The following is a 20,753-nucleotide window of genomic DNA, read 5'->3' as shown; positions in this document are numbered from 1 at the left end:
CCTATTATTATGTTAATAATGTAATTTTAAGAATCATATGCATATGTATATGTTTATATTATATTTACCATAATTTTCTAATTTGTAAAATAAAATGTACAAACGCCATTAAATGTTTCTAAGATTATGAAATTTTTTTTTGTCTCTTTAACGAATTAATAAAATATACAATAATTCAAATTCTTTTAAACAAAAAATTTTTTAAATTTGATATTAAATTTCTAAGAGACCAAGGTCATTTTAGCATTTCTTCTTATATTATACGGATGATTTATTATCTCTCATAAAGATTACTTTTAGAAAAAAACTGTGCTTGTCAAATTTATATCTTAATATAATGATTAAATTCTTATATCTTAAAATGATTTAAATTATATTCCTGCATTTATGAAAGAGAGATATAATGGTTTGATGATAAATGGTTTTTTTTCTAATAACTTACCTTGTATATTGAAATTATCTAGCAACGTTACAGCTCTTTAAAGTTGATTGCGATTAGCATATTATTATCACGAATTGTTAATAGCGAAAGTATGCATACATAATCACGATCTTATCATTACAATAGACTGCTGAAAATTAACGTTTCCAAAATATCTGATACATTATAAGTAATATCTTTAATGTAAACAGATTCCAAGGTTATCCGATTGTTTTTGTAATCCATGAACGTCGAATCAATATGTAATAAGGTAGATTTAAATTTTCTCAATTTAACGTAATTTATTTTGCAATGCACGAGAACAACGGGGAAATTATATTCTGTATTTAAACTCTCTTTTATAAGTACATAGTTTTTTTGCTGGAAAATATGTGTGAAATTAGTATAGCACGTATAAAATTAATAACTTTTTTTTCATATATTCTGTAATCAATGTAAATCAAAAGTTTTCTTATAGAAAAAATAGCAAAACATATAATTTTTGATTATATTGTTAAATAAATACATCAGTTTAATGATTATATATATACATGTTTCCACACACACACACAATAAATTAGACTGAAAAATAGTAATCTCTGATTAATTTCAAGTATACTTTAATACTATGACTCGAAGTTTTGTAAAAATAATGTGCGATTGTCAAAGATAAAATTGAAGAAGTACATTATAAATCTTATTTATGTTGATAGAGAAAAATTTGCCTTCAGTTTGTTCATAGAAACGATGAAAACCAAATGCACTAATTCTAAAATAGTTTTATATTTTTTATTATAATTTTGGATATAGTTTTATGACACGATTGAATGTAAAATCTCATGATTTCAGACGAGAAAATTGTATAAGAAATACATAATTATAATGAAGTACTGACAGAACTTGCATGCGAAAAACAATGCAAATTAATGACACCAAGAATTTGGATTATAAAAATATATATAAAAGAAATAAAAGTATAAAAAAATTGTGCTATGCAATTTATTGTAATACAAACTTAACATAACAATATTATAACAATAGTTTTAATATATTCATAATTTTTATGCCATATATAAAATTATCAATATTAACAAAATTAAATACAAGTATTTAATATTATATAATATGAATAATTTAATAACATATATATATATATAATTTTTAATATTAGAAATATTAAAAACAATTGCATAAAAATATTAATAACAACATGTGATAAATCATTGTTATAAATATTCAGACTAAGAAGCATTTCACAGATGTTTTCAAAAACTAGCATTATACATATACGCATATATTTTATCATTATTGTGTTAAAAAACTTTTTATAAAAAATATTATTTCTGAGTTGAAACGATACTGAAAATTAATTTATGTAGCACAAGTGTCTAGAATAAAGAGCGTACCAAACTTTGATCTCTATTAACATGAATATACATTTGATACAATATTTAGCACTTAAGATTATATATGCGCATAATATTTGTTTATATAATTAAAAAGATTAGAGTTACGATATATTACTAAAGTATTATAATATCCATAATCTTAAAACATGTTTAAAAAGATATATGATATACATAATCGTAAAATATTGTTAAAATATATCAGAAAAGTTTTTCGCTTTTTATTAAATATTACATGTAATAAAATAAAATAAAAGATGAAAAGCACATGTATATGTGTATATTAACATAAGTTTCCCGACGGTAGATGTATTCGTTTAGAGTTAATTTTATATATATATATATATATATATATATATATATATATATATATATATATATAGATAGATAGAAAAATTACATATATGTATAAAATTTATTTATTATATATATATATATATATAAATATATACACATATTAATATGTATTTGATATATAATTATATTTATAAAATTCTGAATCTTAAAGAAAAAATATGTTTTGTTCAAAGGAAACTTTCCGTTATATTATATTTTACATTTTTACTTTAGTATGAAACTGACTAATCTTTTTAAAACAAAAAAAATTATGCTATTATAACTTTTGAATTTACAAATTATATACATAAAATACAGTATATTTTAATGTTATATCATAGTTCTACATTCTACATCATTAATGTGCTACAATTTTTTTTGATCAGTTTCGTATTCTACAAAAAACTTATACATATAAAATGAGTTTAAAAAAATTTCGCAAATTCTCCTCATTTTTTAAACATTTATCCAAAAATGTAATAGAACTTTATGACAAAAATTGGATATGTGTATGCATTATGGTTTTTATTATTCATGGATTTAATAAATTGATAAGTTTGATTATATTCTCTCCGTTCTCTTTTTTTAAATTTTTATAAAATGGAAACGATTTTTCTGACTCTCGATTTGAGATAAGCGTATGTTTACCTTGTGATGGATAAGCAAAATTCGTTTTTTCATTAAAGTTCTCACGCATTCATATATCTGAAATAAACTATCATTAATAAAAATAGTAATTTCTTTTTTATATATATATATATATATATAAAAATAAGATGCAATATTATTTCTGATTTTTAATACAATTAAGATAAGACGTATATGTTTATGACACATATACAGAGAGAAACAAATAAGTTTATATGTAAAAATGTTAATAAATAAAGTTTTTATATTTATAAAATTTACCTCCAAGTGAGTTAAATGTATTTTATCAATGATTGTTATTTCACTTTTGATTATAATATTTTCTAATAATGGTATTATCTGAAACAGATTATTTTGATATATGTTGTCAAGAATTAGTAATTTAATCTTGTAATATAAAAAATCTATAACATATCTTTTGCATTTAGCATAATTAAAAACAAATTATAATACAAATAAAATATGTAAAATACTTATAAGTAGAAAAGTATATATAATAATAATAAACCGTTTTAGATTTCAATATATTCGATAGCACATTAATTTACCGTATTAAGTACGTTCTCAGAATATATGTGATTGATAATATCAATTAACGCTGCAATTGTATTGAATTGTCTATGAAGAAACAAAGAGATATAATTATATACATGTATAACAAACTTTCTTTTCATACTTCTTTATAAAAGGGGTATACATTTACGAAAAAAAAAATATATATATATATATATTATATTACTTGGGTTTTATATTCTTCAAATTCTCTAATATGTGGATAAGCATTGTCTCATTTCTCGCATGTCTCTCAATAATATTATGAAAATAAAAGATATGATCATTGTGTTGGATTTGTTCTAAATGATCTTTCGGCACTGTTGTTAGCATTTTATGAATCATAACAAATGGATTTTGTGAACAACAAAGAAATTTTAATATTTTCGTATCAAGTTCTTCTGTATATGCTTGCGATATTTTATTCCAAATAAAAGTACTTGATCTAGTCAAACCATTACAATATATCCATTCTTTCCACCACGGTAAGATTCTACAATATTTAGAGGGGGAAAAAAAAAAAAAAAAAAAAATATCTGTTATAAAAATTTAAATTATAATTTGCTGTATCTCGTATTATTATATTATCTATTTTGATTATACGTATATAAAAAATATAGAAAGAATGCAGTTAAAAAAATCGTAATTAAATTGTAAAAAAAAAGTTACTTATTTCTTTCACCACGTTTGATATAATGATTCAATTTCATCTCGGCTGCGTTCTTGCAATTGAAATGACCGAAAACACATAACCATTTAGCGGCTTCTTGCCGTAAACATTTTATAAGCTCGTTATCCATAGGTGTTTCAGTGTATGTTAGACGCTGAAGAAGTTCATATAAACTTTTTCCTATTTTTTCCTAAAAATTATTATATATATATATATATATATATATATATATATATATATTTATATATACATATATATAATATACATATATATAATTTTTATTGATAAAAAATATATTATTATTTGCCTTAAAATGATTGATTTCTTCGCTCGAAAATAGAAAGATATTTGACATGTCTTCGAGAACCTTAAACATAGGATACCACGCCACATAATCTGTCTCATGCGACAGATATTCCGTGAGGTTTAAAAATGTGGACAAATTCATCTGGCCTGTCTTCACGAAGTAATATGCGTCATCGATGATTTGGGCACGATTGAGAACATGTATTTTCTTATATAGCGTAATATTATTCAAGTATCTTGCAATATTTAGCCAATTGTTGGTTTCGTAATTAACGCGATAATATCCTGTCGCACATAAAATAAATGTTTTAAGTTACTAAATTTTTATATGTTTGTGTGAAGATTTAGAAAAAAATATTTTTACATATCTGTATCCTTTTTTTTTCTTTATTTTAAAAAATTTCGCGTAATAAGAATGCGAATCTCGTATTATTTACTGCAATGCAAATATCACATTGATAAAAATCAGTTTTCCCTAAGACTTAACTGCGGAAGAATTCTTAAACTATTAAACGTAATTTTGATTAATATAATTAATGACTAAATTATATCGTGCAATATAATTATTTATCATATCTGTTATTTACAAGAGAAGAGTGCATTTTTTTTACATATTTTTAATCTAAAGATCTAGTTTAATCTAAAATTCTAAACTTGTTGACTCTGTCACGCATTTTATTTTTTGCATAATTGCATTGTTGTAAATTTGTAATATAAAGATTTTTCGCAAAATTGCAAATTTTTGCAAAGCATTGTAAAATTAATAATCGATACTTACCAATTTGTTGTGTATTAACTATTATCCACTCATTCAAATGGTGGAAAAAATAAAAGTTGTTAATACTCGAGGAAGATAGCCAGAATGTGTAAGGTTTGTCCATAGATATTGTAAAGTCAGGTTCTGTCTCCTTAGTTATGGTTACGAGTATGTTCAATTCTCTACAGCAATCTAAACTTTTGTTATTTTCTATCGATATTGTCATGTTAGGGTATTGTCTAACCATTAATACAGGATAATGTTTTAGCTTTATCCAAGAATTCATTTTTTCTTTTATATTTAATATGGATATACTTTTTTCACCGTAAGCCTTTTGCATAGCCTTCCAAAAATCATCGAGAGTTGTTGATCTAAACTCGATAAATATATAAAATTTTACATTTGTGCTATATTAAATATTGTATAATATATATTTTTCATTGAAAAATGTAGAGTTACACCAATAATTTGTGTCTACTAACACATTTTGTGCCATAATTTAAATTTGCATAACTTATCATTTAGTCATTGTGATTTACCAAAAATTCATATTTTTTTATCTATGTGTATAACATATGTATCAAAATACAAAACGGTTTAAACGAAAGGGTGATTCATCGGTGATTCATGCGGCACATAACATGTTAATTAATATTTTGATTTATATGTATAATAATTTAGAGTTAATTGTAAAATTATATAATTATATAATTATATGCAACTCTCAAGATTATTAATTACACTTATTTTTATAATACGTAATTATTGCATTACTCACGTAGTAGATGCGTTATAAAATATCTCAATACCATATCGGAACTTCTCATCCGTAAGAATATGTTGCAAGTTTCGCAATATAGCAGATGCTACAAAACAAATCGTATTAGAAAGTGCACTGATTAAATACATTTAAATCGAATTTATTACAGTGTCTACAGCATACTTCTCTTCTAGATTATATTTTGAGTAAAGATTTATTTTACGTTTTATATATGCGCATTTTTTTTATACATATATAACAACGTTAGAATATTAAAATAGAATAAAAAGCAAATTTATTTATCGTTTTTTTTTTCTTTATGATTTTGTGACATTTATGTTTATGAATTTATGGACAAGGCGTTTATACATATACACATACATTTATACATATAATTATATTCGTTTGTTCTTACCTTTAATATTATAGGAAAACGGGAGATAAAAATGAGGATCAGAATCTAAACGGAGAGATTCTTGTTGAATTTGTACCACGAACAGATCCATCATACGGAAATTTGGGAAACTCTGGAGACGAAAATTTTGTTGGCTAAATGATCAACGAATACATCTTCAATCGGAGAAGCATATAATTTCTGCATATTGTTAGCATTAGCAACAACTAACACTAACTTGTTAGTGTAGAGATAATTTTCTTATATTTACTTTAGGATCACACTTCGCCATTTGCCGTTTTCTCATTAGATATTTATACGTCAATACTTTTCCATTAGTATAGACAAATACAATAGATGTTAAAATGTCGGATGAAGAAATATCAATAAAGAATCAAGTGTCAGATGGAGAAATGATAAACGGCAAAGTAATCTGCTATTCTTATATTCAATTAAGTGAAAAGATAAACAAAATATCCTTACAGTTACACAGTTGTGTAACTATTTCAAATTAGATATTGTTAAGATTGATGAAAAAAAATTTGCAAATCTTTGAGTTCAAACTAAAACGTACTGTTCTGTCTGTCATTTTTTGCAAAAGAGCGATATATATATATATGTGTGTGCGTGTGCGTGTGTGTGTATTTATATATGTATATGTAAAAAATCAACCTTATTAACGATATTTGTTCCGAGTAACATCGCGATACCCTGGTATAACCAAAGTTCAGACGAGGTTGAGTTGACTTGATTATCCAACCATTGATATGTCAGTTTGCGAGCTATTAAACGTACCACCTCTATCTTGTGTGCAACGGAATCAAATCGTTCATCATAAATAACAGTTGTTTCTCTAAAAGCCGTTGTTAATAGATTTATACTTTTCACACTTTCATTGCGTATGTGTTATTATTATGTGTTATTATACCTATAAAAAATAAGATTGCATTTGTCCATGTCGTTTATGTTATATCGAAAGCCTGGGATTACAATATGATGTATGTATGGAACATTCCTGAAGGTTTTCCAATTTTCAAAATACGTTATAACTTGTGTAATAACGTTTCTTGCGAGCAATAGTACGTAAACGGATGACTCTTTATGCCTATGCCATAGATTTATATTAGGTATAAAGAATAAATCGTACAGTATAAATCCGATACAATAAGTGGATATTGTGGGAGTGGTTTTGAAATTTGTCCACTGCATCCTATCGTTATCTTTCATTATTGTTAGTGCTGGCATGTTCGACAAAATTTTATATGAATCATAATGCTTTATAGTAATATCGAATGTCGCTTTTAATATCGGCGCGTCCCAACATGGAAATAATTGTCGAGCTGCAAATGTCTGCGTTGCAATTAACCACCTATCACATTTTAATAACATATATTATATAACGAAAAATATGTAATTATTACTAACATTAGAAATTAGTACATAGTGAAAATGTACAGACGCGTTTCACGCGTGTGAATAATGTTTTAAGAATAATTCAGCAAAAACATTTCAACGCTCGTACTTTATCATTATAATGTTATTAGTATGTTATATAGATAATTATTATGTTTTTTAACTAGTAATAGGTAATAACATTTTTCTAATACGTGTTTTGTATATATATATATGTAACACGTGTTACAAAATATTATTACATTTTACAATTATTTTGCTTTTAGTAAAAGAGATCTCGTCTGGAAAAAATTTATTAGGCATCTATTAAAAAGATGTATATTTATACAATCTTTCGCTAATTGTAAGCTTATATATAGTATGCAATTTAAAATGTTCGATATATGAATTATATCGATGGCGATATCAGAGAAATGACTTATAAAAGACAGTAATAAATGAATATAATAATAAAAGAAATATATTTTCAGCATTTTTATATACTCTTAATTTTTTACTTACGTTTTCTGTCCATTATCATTTATGTAGGAACTTTTGAAGAAAACTTCATTATCATCTAAAGAACCGTTAAATGATAAATGCAAAGAGTAATATCCACTTAATATATTCTCTTGAAAAAAAATGAAGAGAACATTATTTCTTTGACGGTAATCAGATGTTCCGATGACATAGGTTTTATTTGAGTATTTTTCGACCAGGTATATATCATGTATTTCTATATGTCGTTTTTGTGCGTATAAAGTTATGAATGATATTGGAATATCGATCTTAATGTATATAGTACATTTGCCAGAAAAGTTTTTTGATTCTGCCTCCAAAAATTGTTGTAATACGATATGTATATTATAATTCAGCGGTGTTACGTGATCTTGTAAGAATTTCATTGGGTCCGGATCATCTTTCACTTCCCTTTTCTTTATCATAGGAAATGCTTCTCCAATTATGAATATTAGACCGCTATTTAATAACAATCTTAGGAATATCATTCTCTTATCATAGATATCTATACAAACATTTTATATGTTGTGTAAGAGATTAAATTAATTTATATATATTTGATATATTTTGGTATATTTACAATATATTTTAAAGTTTATTTTGGTTTATATGTAACGATAATCTTATTATACTGTATGAATTAACGTGTTGTTAGAAAAAAGTTATTGTATAGAATACAAACAATTATAATTTAGTTATTTTATATGACTCATATTTTGTGTGTGTGTGTGAGAGAGGGGGGGGGAGAGAGAGGGGGGGAGAGAGATTCTTATTTACATCTTATATATATATATTCTTATTTTTTTTTGCTTTGCCACGAATGACTCCTGAAATAATATAATTTTATCAAGTATAGTTTTCTTGCTTGAAGAAAGATCGTTTTATTATTATCTATATTGAAATATTTTCAATTTTATGAAGAAAAATAGCCTTTATGAGATTTTCGGTGTTAATGCCTATGATATTCGATCATATCATTAAAATATGTTTGACACAGCTTAAATTTAGCTGATTATTTTACGCTTCGTATTAAAGCATGTTCTAATTATATTATATTTTTATGTAATTTGTAATATGTAAATGTCTTTCACGAACGTATCAAAATATGCTGTACACATTTTACGAATCTCACTAATATAAGATATATTATAAAAATTTGAATATAGGACAAACGGTATATACAATCGTCAAGTCAGCGAATTATTGTTAACATAATAAAAAAATGCAGAATATTATTCTTTTAATAAAACTTTCTATAAAAATAAATTTTATCCCGAAAATATATGTAAAAAGGAAAAAGAAAAAGAAGTAACGACCATCTTACCTTTTCCAAAGATCACTAAAAACTAACAAGTTTCACATATCTGGCACATTATAAATATCATATATAAATAAATTCTAAGGTCGTCAATGATATTGTCTCTTTAGATTATAAACACAATCAAGTCTCAATATATAAACAAATAAATTCATATTGTGTCATTACTAATAAACGATTTTGCTGTAAGTATAAACTATTATAAATTGTTTTAGAGATTGCAATAAGAAGTTTGCAATTTTTTCATTAATTCGAGTTTAATTTGTTTGATTACGAGTAGACATTTAAAAATATATATACAAATTATTTTTCTCTCTTTTTTTCTCTGTAAAAAATATTTGTTGATATATAACATCCATAAGTATTGCGGATTGGAATGATCGCACAAAGCATAGTTACGAAAAAAAATAAAATTCATAATTACTAAACTCATAAAACGCGGTTAATATTAAAAATGCAGACATGATATATTTTATAATATACAATTTATATATAGTCCTAGAACTTCAATCCACATTTAAACTCGTAAACCTTTTTCATATTTATTTTAAAATAAATTTTCTATATTAAATTTTCGCTTTCTAAATCTTTTTTTTTTTTTTTTTTTCAAGAATTAATGTAAAAAAATAACGCATACAAATGCGAATTTATTTGGATGTTCTGTAATAAAATTCGGAAATTTTATAAGCAATAATCGTATCGACCAATATCTCACTCGAGCATATTCTCGGAAAATGTAAATTATTTATTAATGTTTAAACTTTATATATTATAATAAAATCTCAAAATATTTAAATTTTTTATACATATATATAGTTTGATGTAAAACTTTCAATAAACTTAAGAATAGAATAGAATTTATAATTCATCTTTTATATTAATTTCATCTCTTACTGAAACGGATGAGTTCAGTTTTCGCACGCTCCCTAAAAATAGTGGGATTGTGGTTGGTTTATGTTCAATTGCGAACATAAATGGACGATCTACGATAAATTCCATTGGTTCGATTGCCATTCTTTTCAACCTCATTTCGGCAGCTGCAATTAATTTTCTATTGTAATGCTTGCAATATTCACATATAAATTTATATTATTCAAATAGAGCAAAGTTACCTGTTACAGCAGCAGCTTCTGCACCTTGTTCGTTAACATCTATGAAAATTTTTTGTAACACGTTGCTCACTTTCAAAGGAAATTTTGAAAGACGTGTAAAATCGCAATTATCTTTAAACATCGTATTCAGGCCAATCTGTATGTAAGAGTTTTAGTTTCTAGGATTTATATGTGAATTCCTTCTTCTATATTAGTTTAAAATTTTGCTAATTGCTTACCTTATGTAGAATATCTTTTAAATTAATAGCAATTTCAAATTTAAACTTGGGCAGATATAATTCAAAATCGTCATAAAATTTGCGTCTTTTTACCAATGTTTCCCAATTAAAATTGTTTTCTACAACCTGCAGTTCTATTTCTTTATCCGGCAATAATATTATCATTACAATTTCCTCATTCTGTAAAATGCATTTTAATTCACTTTTATTCTTATGAAAGTTTTTTTATAAATAATTATTTACCAAATATGGTATTTCGATGAATTGTGTATCCCAAGCTGGTATTTCACCATAAAAATATGTCGCTTTTCTATACATTGTTGGAACATGATATGTTTCTGTTTTCGAAACATGAAATTCGCGTTGCTGCGTTTCCTCTTCATTAAACGGTTTTAGCCATCTACTTTTAAAGTGAATAGCATTTACCATTATAAAATTTGTATCTATGTTGATATCATCTATTCATACAAAGTATTTGATTATTGAAAATGCTTTGTAAAAGCTATAGTTTTTTAATATTTAATTATTAATCACACATATATGAGCAATATACTTGGAGATATTATGTTGGATATTTTATTATATGTCGCCATTTGGACCCATGAATTAATAGTTTCCGCAGCATGTACATTATTTTTGAAATTTATTTTTGAAATCGCAGATTGAAAAATATTCATGCATATTGATAAAAAATCTCCCGTTAGATCAACTTCCTTTTGAATATATGCTGCATTTGCTATATGCAATGTGACATTTTCCATATCCTAAAAAATATTTAAATGTTTTATTTTCTAGAAGATTTATGTATCGTAGCCTTTTTGTTTTTCATCTTACATTTAACAAGACAATCAGAGCTCTAAATTCATCATTTAAAGATTCTTTATCATTATAGCCAAGAGCAGACCTTAACTCATCCAGTGTGGATCCTCCAGCGCCATTAGAAAGTAAGGACAATATCATATGTAAACTCAAAGGAGAAATTATTATATTCTTGTCGATGTTTACTGCTAAAGTCTGTCACAAAAAACATAAATTACAAGTTAGAAAACTCAAAACTTATATAAAATTGATTACATACCTTATACAACGAATTTGTAAAATCATTACACGCTGTAGATATCAGTTTAAAAGTATTTAATTTTATGCTCGATGATACTTCTTCAACAGACATTATTACTGTATGCAATACAGTGCTAGCTATGATGATAAACAGTGCTGCAAAGCATACATTGATTAGAAAATTAACAGGATACTACTATTTCAGATAATACTAATAATTTATGGCAAAGCAGAATAAATATAGCTAATATGTATATTGTCATATTATAAAAAACATTTTTTTAATATTATTGTATCATTACCTGTGCTCTTAAACATTGTGATTTTATGTGTATAAATATAAAAAATAAATATATATTTCAAGTAAAATTAAGGAAGAGTTATTAAACTTAATATATATGTATGTATGTACATATGTAGTAACTTCCTCTTTTAATCCTTCCTTTTTTTTAAATGACTATAATACTTTTAGAAAGCTTAAAAATCCAGAAATTTCAAAATGACATATAATTTGATTAAATTCTAATCAAAAATTCTCTTCTTTTAAATTAAGTTAGGTTACGTGCCAGATGTATATGCATCGCGTCAGCTGTTACAGCAAAGGTGCTGTCAAAAGAAAAAGAAGCCAAGAAAAGAACGCACGATCTTCATACGAAATTCAAACGAGCCTCACGTGATTTTAGCGATGTTCTCGAATATATTTCAACAACAACGGTTTCCGGCTGTTTTTGAAAATTTTCTATATTATAATATTTCCAGGACTTTCGCACCTTTCGCGATATTTTGGAATACTTTTGACGCTATCGATCACTATCGATGACGGCACACTATATATCTACTATAATAATCCGTTAGCGGTATTACATAGGAGAAGATTGGAGAATTAATAAATATTTTTTTTACTAATTGTCAAGTTGTTCTATTATCTTGTTTTTGCAACTAATCAAATCAAATAAATGCCACAAAGAGTTTTTCGATAGCTATATTGTTATGTATAAGTTTACACAAAACTGAAAATATTTTCTTTTTGTGCAAAAAAAAAAGTTATAACTCTGTTATACTTATATATATATATATATATATATATTATACACAATATATATATAATATATATAATCAATGTATACAAATGGGAATATGAAAATAATAAAGATGTTAACGTAATAATAATGTTTAGCGTAAGTGAGAGAGGGATATATATAATGATAATTTTAAAATATTTTTATTTATTAACAACAATCATTAATCACATGTTTTTATAGGAAGGATTAAAAAACTGTTTAAAACTGTTTATATAATATAGTCACATATATTAAATAATTTTTACAAGTTAATAGACCCCGTTAAACTTAATACGCACACACACACACATAAGAGGATATAATAATATATATATAATTTATTATTAATACATAAAAAACAATAAGATAAATACAGATATTTATTCTTGGAGCACATATATACAGAAACACGTAAAAAGATTTAAAGATATACAAATATCGAAAAGTTGAAAAATTATGGAATCGAAGGATTTTACGATCACAAAGTTCGAGTACATAATATAATTTTCAAAAAGATTTTAAAATTTATTAAAATTGATTAAAAATACAAAAAAATCTAATAAAAAATCCTATATACGGAATTTTTAATTAATTTTACAGAGATTATAAACTTTATTGTTTCAAATTTTAAAGTTGGAAGTCTAAAAGGATAAAGTAATATATATGTTTTGATTATTTGAAGGCTTTTAAGTCCTTGACGTTTTTTTAAATTTCGATTTTATCGCATGCAACAAATGGATAGTCCTTGACATTTTTTAAATTTAGCTTTTATCGCATGCTACACAAATGGAACAAATACACTATTGTAAATTCATACATATTCTATGCAGGTTTTTTGAGATACAGGTTTTTAATTTCATGTTGATGTTATGGATAGTTAAAAGTTTGCATGAAAATTAAAAATTCGAAACAATTAATTCCGAGCAGTTGGCAAAAATAATAAGAGTAGTAATAATTTCGGAGCTCTCTTCAAACATTTCACATGATGATAAGCTGCGATTTGAAATATATATATATATGTATTTATTGTGGGTGGGGATACCATTCGCGGCATCAGTGACGATTCAGTCTTGCTTACAGCCTTATTCTGGTCAGTTCTGGCTGGAGTTACGGAAATGAGTGAAGTTTATAGTGATAGATGAAAATTTATCACTTTTAATAAATTTTCCATTTATGAAGATTAATAAAAAAGTGTAAATCACAGCGAGGACAATTGAACAGGTGAACAGTTCTAACCGATATTAAAAAATCGATCTCACGGAATTAAAAATTTCTGTATATCGAGATTCGCTTCATTTGCTTACAAATTTGTAAATTTTAAATCTTTATTATAAGTTATTATTAAAAAAAATTGTGGTAATATTTTTTTTTTTTTTTTATTTTCGATATCGTTACTCGTATGGAATGTATGTAACAGAGACACAATAAATTCCAATACTTCGCAGCGGTGACTATAAATAGCTGAACGTGTAAAAAAAATCGGTGTGTTTACTAGTCAAAGATAAGGACAAATGATGATCGACTTTAGAAGCAGGAAGTTATTGAATGGAACATTTATACTCGAAAGCTATTTTAATATCCACACCCATACAAGAGTTTTTCTCAAAAATAAAAAAATCTCATCGTGGCGTCAACATAGAATGACATCATAAATACATTGCAATATAGTTGCAACTGCAAGCAGAAATTTGAAACGCGAGTACATCAACACGGTGGATTTTAGCATCCTAAATATACAACTTGATTTGGAATCTCTATATTATATCTAGAGATGCAATTTAATTTAAAGGACGCTTGCAGCATCGAGATTCTGTAGATGCGCGTCTAACGGACAATCTAATGCCAATGATAAGTGACAAAATGTGCATATGATAACATTCTGATCCACGACATACGTTACGTATACGCATCGCGTGCATTTAAAACAGATTTAGTGCTTTTTTTCTCAGAGATTTAAGAGTCCGAACTGTTCTATCGGTATAAAAAATTGATAATTTTTAGAAATTTTGTTTGAAGAATATTAAAGATTTATTTTTCTTTATTTTTTACATATGTTTTTATTATTTTCATGCATTATTAATATTTAAATAATATGTCAGTATTTTTAAATGTTAGATATTTCTTTTTTTTTTTTTTTTTTTTTGTTCAATATGAATCTCTGCGCATAGCGTGTTTCAAAATGCGTAGTTTGATGGTGTAAGACACTGCTCCTCGTGTAATTGTTTGAAATGAATAAACTCGGCCTATTTTTATTCTATAGAATATTTATGGGATACTGAATCTAATTCTGTTAGATAAAATTGAAAAATAACAAAGTTATTTTAAAATTAGATATTTGCAGGCCCAATCCTATTTAAAGTCTTATAAAACACCGTCAATTTAGCAACTTTTCCAATAAAATTTGAAAGATGTATTCTTCAAACGTTATACTTTCGGAAAATGTAAAAAAAAAAAAATAAAAAAATAATTTTTTCGTCTCTAAAAGTAGGCTGGGTCCTTAGCAATGCTTTTGACATTGCTTGAAGCATAGGGTGTCGTTTTATTTTTCACAGGGTGTTGTTTCAGTTTATTTATTTTGTTCATACATTTGTATAGAACATTTAATTCTCTAACTTTGAAACATTCGGACAATTTAGATCCGCGTGCAATTCTCTCCCTTCGCATTTCGGCAGAAGGCAGCTGTTCGGTGATGGAACGCAGTTTCAAAGATGCGGGAGGGATGACTGCGTGCTTCCCGGGGCGAGAAGATCGATAGAATATACATGCGCGTCTGGTCGCGTCGCGACGCGGACGAGTTCTCCGAAACGCAACGCAACGCAACGTAACGCAAAATCTGCAATCCGCTTTCGAATTTTTACGCGTTAAAAGTACGCAAAATTAGTTTTCGAGATACGCTTTTGCGACGAGCTGAGATCGCGCGAGACGCGTTAATCTCGCTCTTGTTCTTCGAGCTCCCTTTGAAACGTCATCGTCGTTTACGACGGAATTAATATCAACGCGCATACTGACCTAGAAACGCTAAACGGATCGTCATCGTTGCTTCTCCCCTAGTAGCCAACAGGCACGGTGAGTTTATTTTCTCGGTCGAACTGCGGAAATAATAATATATGCATTTGTAATCGAATATAGCAATCTCCGAGTATATAGAGAAAAATGTGTCCGTCGAACGGGCATCATTATTATGGTGGACGGCATCTTCGAGTGTTTGATATTTGATCGCGGTGATATTACTTAATCGACATCGCACTTTGACTAACCGATGACGCTAATTATGTTAACGCATCGACGCTCGTAACGCCTATTTATAGGCGTGAAATAACGTTATCCCCACACACTATTTTCCTGCGCACCGCTTTCTGACATTTTGACAGATACGTGTATTCACGCTTGCATTTACTATACACTTACATTATATAATGAATTTATATTTTATATTATTTATATTTTTAATTTATTTGATTAATTTTATACTATTAATAAATTGATTTTTTATTTTAGAACTATTTATAAAATAAATTAAGATATCTGCACAAACAGAAAGATATATTACAAAATTATGATCAAGTATAATATAATCTAAACGAACACCTCTCAACAGACATTTTGTTGCATAAATGTGACCAGACTTGAGATGTTTATTATGCGGTGTCAGTCTCGGCCGTCCGTATTTACAGCATGCAACCACATGTTGGCCCTGAATAAAGTTTTCTATAGTAAGATAAACGTTAGACATTTCTAATAATCTGCAGCCATTTTTAGACAGATAAAAGCCAAGCGATGTTTTATTTTATGAAATCTCGTGTAGTATAAATATTTATAAATATATAATAATAAGTATGAATCTGCAACGAATAGCTATATACTTTCTCTTAAAAATAACTGGATTTTTTTTACACTGATTGTTTTCTTTCATTATTTTGTGCTTAAAAATATTGAGGTAAGATAATCGATAAATTAATGTTCTATGAGATATTTTATAATTTATATAAAATTATATCAAAAATTAAAGTACATATAAAATATTTCGTGAACTATTCAATTTTTGGGCTCATCCTATTCTTATAAGTTTTTACGCCGAAGATTGCGAAGAACTTATTTGTACAAAAAATTAGGATAATTCCATTCAAAAAATTAAATTGACGTTTACATATCTTGAGAAATTACCTTAGTTAAAATTCAAGATCATCGATACTTTTCCCTATAAATTTTCAAAACTCTATAAATTTTGTCTGAAATATTTATTTATTTGTATGACGGAGAAAACATTTTGCAACACTTTATGCGAAATATCCTGTATATGTAACTTTTAATCAATCTTGCAGAGATAGCTATCAGATAAATAGCTTCGCTGATGACATTGATAAAGTAAATAAATTTATCATACGCCTAAGATCTTATCGTAATGGCTTTTTCGCAACAAATATATCAAGAATTACTACTAATCAAGACTACTGCTCGATGAAACGAAAATTATGGCTTTTCTTACAATTGTAATATCGATAAACCTGAGAAAGAATATGTATAATAAATGAAGACGCAACAGTTGGGTAGACACTGACTCATCGATTTTATTATCTAGCGATAGATAAAAGAAATAGCACACATATTTTTTTAATAAAAACTAAGTTCCGCAAAGAAGTAAAACTTATGAAGAAATCACAAATAATTATTTTTGATCTCTTTTTTTCCAACTTTTGATATTTCATATAATCAAAATTTATACACGATATAAATGTTGCCTTTGATCTATGACAGTTATGGTATATTCAACTAAGTGAACGATTAATTTTTAGCGATCGCAATGCAAGCGGAGAAGAATGATACCGACACTGAGAAAAATGAGGCTGTTAACGAGGATGTCACGACGACTTCTGTCGCGAATGAAGTTACGAATTTGAAGATTGAAGACGGTTCGACGCCAAGTTCGACGCCAAGTAGTCCCGGTGCTACAGAATCGGGTAGCTTTTTAACGAGCTTCAAAGCGTTCTCCAAATTTGGCGATCCAAAAAGCGACGGCAAACTGATTACATTAAGTCAAAGTGACAAATGGATGAAGCAAGCGAAGGTGATCGATGGAAAGAAGATCACTACCACGGATACGGGAATTTACTTCAAGAAGCACAAGTATGTCTCTCAAAAAATTGATTTCATTATATTCATTTTATTGTTATTTTTCTTGTTCCGAAGTTACGAATGCAATTTGATTATTAAGTTCATGTCGTTTACTTTTACATAATTAAATATATTTTCATATTTTTATTATATCAAATTATAGATCTACAAAACTCGGTCTTGAACAATATAAAGCGTTCCTCGACGAACTGGCCAAAAGTAAGAAAGTGGAATCAACGGAAATAAGAAAAAAGATGGCCAACTGTGGACCACCCGGAGTTACCGGCTCCAGCGCAGTGCGTATTGAACTTATTTATCTGACTTTACATTTTGACATCATTTTAACAGGATTCACGTTTAAATTCTACTATATACTCGATATTAGACCTGTACAATTCGTCTTTTTTTCGATCTTTGATTTAATCAGTAAAAGTCTGTAAAATTTATTTTAAATTATAAAGATTTTATTCTAACAATAAGAAATAATGTATTTAATATATATAAATAATGTATTTAATATATATAAAAAATAATTAATTGTGCTAGCAGCTACATTGGAGATCTGCTATTTTTAATATTGCAATTATAATATATATCATAGATTCGTAATCAGTGACTTCATAAATTTTAAAATATTTAATTTTTTATTAGAGAATAGAAAGAATATTTTTTAAAAATAAATATATATTCTCTTTAAAGATTCATCTTTCATCACGATTTTTATCGTGATATGGATCAATGATGTTTTGCGGTTCAATTTTCCTATAATCTCGTTTTAACACGATTTATAGGGTGGAAAGGCAACATCGACAGTCGACAGATTAACCGACGTGAGTAAATACACGGGCTCCCATAAGCAACGTTTCGACGAAACCGGGAAGGGTAAAGGCATAGCAGGTCGCAAAGACATATCAGATCAGTCCGGATACGTTCAAGGCTACCAAAATAAAGATACGTACAGCAAGGCCCATTAATATTCATCTTTCGATGATAGATATCTTTAAAGATACGCTGCTGTTGGTCTGACAGATATCTCGAAAAAATTTATCCAATAAAATTGACACGTAATAGGATGGCAATATTGCGCTTAATAACTTTTGCCAGATCGCTGACAATACATTTGCAGCAATCATACGATACTTCCACTCTTGATATTCATGTTGCATTTTTTACGATTAAATTTTCGGACACACGCGACAGATTTCGATGAGAATGTTATTTTCTTTTTCTTTTAATAACTAACTTATTCCGTTAATACTAAATCTGTGCTTATTCTTTGCAAATCCTCTATTATTTCTAGATATATTTCTTGTTGTTTTCTCTGTTCAACTTCGTTGATTACTAGATGATAAGAATAATACTAGTTTGGGTTTTTTATATTCTTATTTATTTTGTTTGTGGGATTTTTGAGAGAATGTAGAGAATATGTATAGCTTAATATATATAAAATTATATTAATAAGTATATTCACAGTCTACTTATATGTATATATTTATATATATAAAGTCTAAGTTATATACGTAATATAGGTGATAATGTTTAGTATTGTGTCAGTAATTTTTTTTCCATGCGCGCACGCATAATTAAGTTAAGAAATAAATTCTTTAAAATTTTTGTACAATTTAATAAAGCCAACGGATACAATCAATTTCGATACAAAACATGTTTACCGTTACAACTGTACAATATGTACAAGGCAAAATTATATGGCATTTATTATGAATAATGCACAAACTTAAATTTTTGTATTAAGCTAATATATACATGCGACTATTGTATATAAACAAGACATACATAAATCTCTTGAACCTGAAAAACTAGTCATGCTTAATTCTCTCAATTGTACTTATATATATCGATTATCGATTTTATTTATGTAAAAGATAATATCGTCCTTCGATAAAATGTAATAAATTTAAGCATAAAAATTGTCTGCTATACAAAATAATATTGATCGAAAACATTGATATATATGATATGTATACATGTAAGTAGCGGTAAAAATATTTTATGTATAATTGGACAAATTATTTTCTACTATATATATGTATAAAAAATATTTTTCTGCATATTAAATATTAATTAAATATATTGAAACAGCATTTCGTTCTCTAACAATACATCAATTATACACATACATACACGGAGTGTACGATGTTAAATTTTTTAACGCCGTTACTTTTTTAAATATAATATCTATATATGACTAATTGTAAATGAAGTGTACTTACTGTATCCTTACCGATGCATTTGAGCTTGTGGCACAAACACATTTAAGACCAAATTTTGTAATCTAAATCTCATACAATTAGATGTCGGCGCATTTAATTGTACACCATCGAACTTTGTTTCGCTAATAATTTTCGCATACAAATTATAGATATATATATATATATATATATATATATATATATATATATATATATATATAAGAATTACAGTCGTTCCTGTTTTCTATCCTTTCTTTGTTATTCTTCCTTTTCTCCAATTCAGCTGTCTTTTTCTAAACTAACTTTTCTCTCTGCTGTTTTTTCAGAACGACCATTTGCCACATCATTACTATGTTAGAGTAAAAAAGACAAAAGATAACATGTATATTGATTACAAATATCATAAAATAATAAAAATTACACACGAAATAAATGGTATACGCATATAACGCGCGCTTATAGTATTCTAGTAATGAAAAAAATGCGCAAATTATATCCTCAT

The 20,753-nt window shown here is 26.7% G+C and overlaps 3 protein-coding genes across 11 annotated transcripts; 1 reads left to right on the top strand and 2 right to left on the bottom strand.

The window, feature by feature from the left end:
- Positions 1 to 2,748: 2,748 nt before the first annotated feature.
- On the bottom strand, positions 2,749 to 8,649 carry LOC138935170 (aminopeptidase N-like). The gene is made up of 13 exons (XM_070299597.1): positions 8,448 to 8,649; positions 8,165 to 8,219; positions 7,398 to 7,619; positions 6,923 to 7,103; positions 6,272 to 6,383; positions 5,875 to 5,962; positions 5,118 to 5,467; positions 4,341 to 4,624; positions 4,033 to 4,223; positions 3,551 to 3,856; positions 3,360 to 3,429; positions 3,073 to 3,150; positions 2,749 to 2,868 (listed from the first exon to the last, which is right to left on the bottom strand). Exons 1-13 carry the CDS (start codon positions 8,647 to 8,649, stop codon positions 2,749 to 2,751), a joined length of 2,259 nt encoding a protein of 752 aa, XP_070155698.1.
- Positions 8,650 to 9,893: 1,244 nt separating this feature from the next.
- On the bottom strand, positions 9,894 to 16,246 carry LOC138935034 (antichymotrypsin-2). Of its 4 annotated transcripts, none has more exons than XM_070299285.1 (8): positions 15,939 to 16,246; positions 11,888 to 12,024; positions 11,644 to 11,823; positions 11,363 to 11,573; positions 11,053 to 11,267; positions 10,810 to 10,989; positions 10,592 to 10,727; positions 9,894 to 10,516 (listed from the first exon to the last, which is right to left on the bottom strand). In XM_070299285.1, exons 1-8 carry the CDS (start codon positions 15,961 to 15,963, stop codon positions 10,338 to 10,340), a joined length of 1,263 nt encoding a protein of 420 aa, XP_070155386.1. In that variant the 5' UTR covers positions 15,964 to 16,246; the 3' UTR covers positions 9,894 to 10,337. The 4 variants fall into 4 exon arrangements, with proteins under 4 accessions (XP_070155386.1, XP_070155387.1, XP_070155389.1 ...); XM_070299286.1 differs by lacking the exon at positions 15,939 to 16,246 and adding an exon at positions 12,171 to 12,750; XM_070299288.1 differs by lacking the exon at positions 15,939 to 16,246 and adding an exon at positions 12,511 to 12,750 and having other exon boundaries at positions 9,899 to 10,516.
- Ringer (tubulin polymerization-promoting protein ringmaker) lies at positions 14,011 to 20,424 on the top strand. 6 transcript variants are annotated; one of them, XM_070299294.1, is made up of 5 exons: positions 15,566 to 15,995; positions 16,428 to 16,589; positions 17,723 to 18,053; positions 18,205 to 18,337; positions 18,833 to 20,423. In XM_070299294.1, exons 3-5 carry the CDS (start codon positions 17,731 to 17,733, stop codon positions 19,013 to 19,015), a joined length of 639 nt encoding a protein of 212 aa, XP_070155395.1. In that variant the 5' UTR covers positions 15,566 to 15,995; positions 16,428 to 16,589; positions 17,723 to 17,730; the 3' UTR covers positions 19,016 to 20,423. The 6 variants fall into 6 exon arrangements, with proteins under 6 accessions (XP_070155393.1, XP_070155395.1, XP_070155394.1 ...); XM_070299292.1 differs by lacking the exons at positions 15,566 to 15,995; positions 16,428 to 16,589 and adding an exon at positions 14,011 to 14,150; XM_070299293.1 differs by lacking the exon at positions 16,428 to 16,589.
- The last annotated feature ends 329 nt before the right edge of the window (positions 20,425 to 20,753 follow it).

This window comes from Polyergus mexicanus, unplaced genomic scaffold, assembly GCF_030449975.1.
Source record: "Polyergus mexicanus isolate NDT 795.1 unplaced genomic scaffold, iyPolMexi1.0 SCAF_7, whole genome shotgun sequence".
Lineage (NCBI taxonomy): Eukaryota > Metazoa > Arthropoda > Insecta > Hymenoptera > Formicidae > Polyergus > Polyergus mexicanus.
The sequence above is the reverse complement of the archived record's forward strand: the minus strand, read 5'-3'. Positions and strand labels throughout refer to the sequence as shown.

What these genes read in the sequence shown, in the direction of transcription:
- LOC138935170 (XM_070299597.1), bottom strand. Translation starts at nt 8,649, where the DNA reads ATGATATTCCTAAGATTGTTATTAAATAGCGGTCTAATATTCATAATT. An exon ending in AAGAAATCAATCATTTTAAG is followed by an intron (nt 4,224 to 4,340) that starts GCAAATAATAAT and finishes AATAATTTTTAG; the next exon opens with GAAAAAATAGGAAAAAGTTT. An exon ending in AAACGTGGTGAAAGAAATAA is followed by an intron (nt 3,857 to 4,032) that starts GTAACTTTTTTT and finishes TAAATATTGTAG; the next exon opens with AATCTTACCGTGGTGGAAAG.
- LOC138935034 (XM_070299285.1), bottom strand. Translation starts at nt 15,963, where the DNA reads ATGACGATCCGTTTAGCGTTTCTAG. An exon ending in GATCCGTTTAGCGTTTCTAG is followed by an intron (nt 12,025 to 15,938) that starts GTCAGTATGCGC and finishes TATGCTTTGCAG; the next exon opens with CACTGTTTATCATCATAGCT. An exon ending in TTACAAATTCGTTGTATAAG is followed by an intron (nt 11,824 to 11,887) that starts GTATGTAATCAA and finishes TTTTTGTGACAG; the next exon opens with ACTTTAGCAGTAAACATCGA.
- Ringer (XM_070299289.1), top strand. Translation starts at nt 16,615, where the DNA reads ATGTTGGCCCTGAATAAAGTTTTCTATA. An exon ending in CCTGAATAAAGTTTTCTATA is followed by an intron (nt 16,643 to 17,722) that starts GTAAGATAAACG and finishes ATTAATTTTTAG; the next exon opens with CGATCGCAATGCAAGCGGAG. An exon ending in ATTTACTTCAAGAAGCACAA is followed by an intron (nt 18,054 to 18,204) that starts GTATGTCTCTCA and finishes ATCAAATTATAG; the next exon opens with ATCTACAAAACTCGGTCTTG.